General features: G+C 36.4%; 1 protein-coding gene across 1 annotated transcript; it reads left to right on the top strand.

The window, feature by feature from the left end:
- The first annotated feature begins 4,350 nt into the window (after positions 1–4,350).
- Positions 4,351–5,022, top strand: LOC119260725 (NADH dehydrogenase [ubiquinone] 1 beta subcomplex subunit 8, mitochondrial). Its single transcript, XM_037529757.2, has one exon. It carries the CDS (start codon positions 4,368–4,370, stop codon positions 4,926–4,928), a length of 561 nt encoding a protein of 186 aa, XP_037385654.1. The 5' UTR covers positions 4,351–4,367; the 3' UTR covers positions 4,929–5,022.
- Positions 5,023–5,329: the final 307 nt, after the last annotated feature.

Below are 5,329 nucleotides of genomic sequence, written 5' to 3'. Positions count from 1 at the left end.
CATATAATTCACTAGTATAATATCTGGTATTAAAGTATTTTTTTTTGTTTGTTTAACAGATTGTCATTTAATAAATTTGCCCATTTTATGTAAGTTTTAGAATTTATTGACATCAAATGTTCATAATATTCCCTTATTGACTTACTAATGTTGGGATGACTTATTGCTATGTAGCCTCTTTCTTGCTAATAGTGTTTACATGACCTATTTTTCTTAAACTATATGCTAAAGTTTACTGATTTTTATTGATATTTTCAAATAACCAGTATTTCATTTCATAATTTTGTTTTTCTGTGTTTAACTTTATTATTTCTTTTTTGTTATTATTATCTTTTTTTTTTTAAAGATTTTATTTATTTATTTATACAAGTACTGGGTACAGTCAGAAGCGTGGGAGGGTGAGAGAATTCACCAGAGCCAGAGCGGGGAGCAGATCAGACAGAAGGACCGAAGTACACTGCTGAGGGGAGCAGCGGGCGGCAGGAGAGGTCTGTGTGCCATGTGGGACCCTCCTCTAGTGGCCGGGGAGCAGCCCAGGATCTAACCAGCGCCGCAGATGCTGCGGGCAGCCTGACAACCCAGTGCTCAACTGCTGTGTCACCGGGGAGGCCCTTCTTTTTGTTCTACCTGAGTTTTATTTAATCTTCTTATTCCAGTGTCCTAATATGGAAGTTAATTTTACTAGTGTCAAATTTCTTTTATATTCTAATATCAGCATTTAATAGTATAATATTCCAACTCATTAGTTATATCACCCAAATTTTGAACACTTTGTTTTTATTTTCAATAAAATATTTTCTTGTGACTTCAACTTCAACCCATGAATTAATTTAGAAGTATGCTTTTACTTTTAGGTCTGTTCATGAACTTTTGGAATAGACTCTTACTCCTTAATGAGAGTTTTGTATTTTTGCCTGATTCCTTTCTATAATTTCTGATTCTCTGCAAAGTTTCCCATCTATTCATACAAAATATTCTCTTTTGTCAAACTAAACATTACCTATTAATCATATCTTTCTGAATTTCATAGTTTATAGTTCCTCATCTAGACAATCTTTGAGTCTAGTTTCATTGTTTTTGACAATAATTTGTCTTTTCTTGCTTGTGTATCTTGTAATTTTTCAATTGAGCATTCAATATTGTGTGTACAACAGGAAATAATGAGGTAAATATTAATAACCAGAAATCAGTAAGACTTTTCTCACACAGTTAATAGGCAACTGAGTCAAACTAATTTTGAGTCAAACTGTTTGGGTTTTATTATTGCTATAGTTACTAAGTACATTATAAGCTTTATATTTCTGTGACATGATTATGTCAGTAAAAATGGTAGAATAAGGAACTTTAGAAGTCTGTGCCAATACTAAAAACTGTCAGGGTCAACTTTTTCAGACCTCTGGAAACTAATCAAAAGCCAGTGACATCTAGTGGATCATTGTTAAGAAGGTCAAGATGATTTTCAGTAAGAACAGTAAACTTTTTATGGTACTTAACATTCTTGTTCCCATCCCTAACTCAGAAGTGGCCCTAGAGAAAATAAACTATGGCTACTGGTACTGGAGGAGTAGAATGGATGTCATTTGCAAAACAATGTGGTCAGGTATTTAGTTTTGTTTTATTTTGTTTTGTTTTAATCTAATCTCTCTGGTGACTCCCTGAAGGGACTGGTTCAAATGGCTTGTCTTTAGCTCACAACTTACCCAGTGCTGAAGTAGCAACCTTGGGGACATTTGTTGAAATGTTTATAGGCAACTAATTCTATTAGTTGCTGCTCCCTTGGGAAATGGATAATAGTTGGAGCAAACAATAGACTAACCAAAGCTTGGAATGAAAGTCTGGGGATTAAGATGTTTTGGACTATAAAAAAAAAAAAAAAACATATTCCTGGAAATCTTGGAGCTCATGCATATACCTACAGGTAGATGTATGCTAAGGAAAGACCTGGAAAGGACCAAAGCTCTCTCTCACCTGTGGTTGACCGTAGGTGTTTCTATATTCTAAGTGAAATTTGGACACAAAAGCCACATACCATATCATCCCATTTATATGAAATATCCAGGGTATCCAAGACATTTTTGCCTTTATGGATTGAGAATTGAGAAGAGAAGAAGTGGAAAGTGAGTATTTAAAGTGATTAAGGTTTCTTGTTAGGATGATAAAATATTCTCTGATTAGATATTATAGTTGCACAGTTTGGTGAATATATTAACAAATCACTGAATTATACACTTTAAAATACTGAATTGTATGTTATACGAATTTCACCTTAATAAAAATCTCCTATGACGGTGTTGTGGTAGGAATGACACCACCACTGATAAAGCAAAAGAAATAGCCATATAGCTGATACAACCATAATTTTGAGATTGCTTTTGAAAAGTCATGAGTCATGTTTGAAATCCCAAATCTAATCAACTCTCTTAATTCTTGTCTTACATAAACTCGTTCCAATATATAAAACTTTGCTCACCATTTTCTTTGTAATGGTTTTTCTATTTATAAATTATACTTGGTATTGTAGAAAAAGCACAGAAAAAAAGAGGAAAATAAGGGAATTAGTTAAAAAATATCACTTAGAAACAATTTTGTGTACACATAGAATAGATATTATATACATGCATATTGTATATGTCATTTATGTAATATGTATGTAATGTTACATGTAGCATATTATACCTACATGATATACATTATACTTAAAAAACAGTTGTGTATAAAGCAAATTATGGAAATAATATAGGTGGTATAAATTATTGATTTTTATATCTAACATAGCTTTAATTCAAGTATTATTAAGAAACACATCAATATATTCATGCAAAAACATTTTTTACATATTATTTCATTCCTACGCATTTTACACATCAAAATATAAGATTAAAGACTATATTTGAGACTGAACATATGTCACTCAAGTCAGTAACTATAAGTTTACTGTATATCTATACTCTATACTAAGTAACTATGTATCTCTACTCTTTTATCAACAATGAATAGGAATGACTATTTCACAGCACCTGGAAAGTTCTGAATAATGCCATACTTCAAGAAAGCTTTCAAAGTGATGAGAACAAATAATTCCTGATTATCATTTTTATCTCTCTCTCTTTTATTGTTACTGAAAGTAATGTCCCTTTATGTGACTCTTGGCCTTTTGCTTTCCTTCTTTCTTCAACTGACTATTCATGTCCTTTGCTTCTTTCCCCTTTTTTCCTCCTGTGCTTCAGTTTCTCACTTCAAAGTGGGAATAAATAATAGTGGATGCTTTATGGCACTATTAAAGGAATGTATGAGTGAATGCATGCAATGTGCTGAGAAGTGTGCCCAACATGCATCAACAAATGTTAGTTATTATTAGTATCACCTTATAAGAAGCATCTAGAGCCCTTCACTGAAGCCCTTAACTGAAATGCTGACTTTTAATGTTGCACACTTGAGAGTTGTTAATTTTTTTATTAGCATTTCAGGATCTAAAGTACAAGCAATTAATTTACAGTCTGTAATCTTCCAATACTGCTTGGCATCTCATAATGTTTAAAGTCCATATGTGTTTTCCCAATGTGTAATATGCATGCATCAAAACGTTTCAGTTATAGACCAGCTTGATAACTTTCTTGTTTCTCAGATGGCCTTGTCCACATAAGATGCTAAGCTAGAAAGTCCCTATAACATCTTTTAAAATACGGCAGTATCCAAAGCTCTCCTGAAAAAAAAAGAAGGGAATGGAGGCATTACACTCCCAGACTTCAAACTATACTACAAAGCCATAATCATCAAAACTGCATGGTATTGGAACAAGAACAGACATACAGACCAATGGAATCGAATAGAAAATCCAGAAATAAACCCACAGATTTATGGTCAACTAATCTTTGACAAAGGAGCAAAGACTATGCATTGGAGCAAAGAAAGTTTGTTCAATAAATGGTGCTGGGAAAACTGGGTCGCTACATGCAAAAGAATGAAGCTTGACCACTACCTCACACCATACACAAAAATCAACTCAAAATGGATTAAAGAACTAGACATAAGACCTGAAACCATAAAATATATAGAAGGAAATATAGGCGAAACACTACGTGATTTGCACATCAAAGACATCTTTACAAACACATCACCCAAAGCAGTGATAGTGAAGGCAAAGATAAACAGCTGGGACTACATCAAATTAAAGAGCTTCTGCACAGCAAAAGAGACAATAACAAAAACAAAGAGAAACCCCACCAACTGGGAGAACATTTTTGCACCCAACACTAATGATAAAGGACTGATCACAAAAATCTGCAAAGAGCTGATGAGACTCAACAACAACAAAGAAAATAATCCAGTCAAAAAATGGGCAGAAGAGCGAACGGGGGAAGGTGAAGATGGCGGCGGCCAGGGCGGGGGTCTTGGGAGTCCGATGGCTGCAAAGGGCGGTCCAGAACGTGGCGCCGCTGGGAGCACGGACAGCCTCCCACATTACCAAGGACATGCTCCCAGGGCCCTACCCCAGGACCCCCGAAGAACGGGCCGCCGCCGCCAAGAAGTATAATATGCGAGTGGAAGACTACGAGCCCTACCCGGACGACGGCATGGGGTATGGCGACTACCCGAAGCTCCCTGATCGCTCACAGCAGGAGAGGGATCCGTGGTATGACTGGGACCATCCAGAATTGAGGTTGAACTGGGGTGAGCCGATGCACTGGGACCTAGACATGTATATCAGGAACCGTGTGGACACATCCCCCACGCCTCTTTCTTGGAATGTCATGTGTAAACACCTTTTTGGCTTCGTGGCCTTCATGCTGTTAATGTTTTGGTTGGGTGACACTTACCCCTCCTACCAGCCTGTGGGGCCAAAGCAGTATCCTTACAATAATCTCTACCTGGAACGAGGCGGCGATCCCACCAAAGAACCTGAGCCGGTGGTTCACTATGAGATTTGAGGAGACTTCGTGGGCTTTATGCCCCCTGACTAACTCCCTCATTCCCAGAGATTTAACCTTAATGGAATCCCTAATAAAACTTAGTGCTATGGTAAAAAAAAAAAAAAAAAAAAAAAAAAAAAAATGGGCAGAAGAGCTAAAAAGAAACTTCTCTGAAGAGGAAATGCAAATGGCCAACAGGCATATGAAAAAATGTTCAACATCACTTGCCATCAGGGAAATGCAAATCAAAACTACCATGAGATACCATCTTACACCAGTGAGAATGGCACATATTAAAAAAACTAGCAACAACAAATGCTGGCGAGGGTGTGGAGAAAAAGGAACTCTTCTGCACTGTTGGTGGGAGTGCAAACTGGTCCAACCACTGTGGAAAGCTGTGTGGAGATTTCTGGACCTAC

The sequence above is a fragment of the Talpa occidentalis genome, unplaced genomic scaffold (genome assembly GCF_014898055.3).
Source record: "Talpa occidentalis isolate TD23 unplaced genomic scaffold, MPIMG_talOcc4v2.1 talOcc4.6, whole genome shotgun sequence".
Taxonomy (NCBI): Eukaryota; Metazoa; Chordata; class Mammalia; order Eulipotyphla; family Talpidae; genus Talpa; species Talpa occidentalis.
Note: the sequence above shows the minus strand (reverse complement) of the source record. Positions and strands in the feature narration are given on the sequence as shown.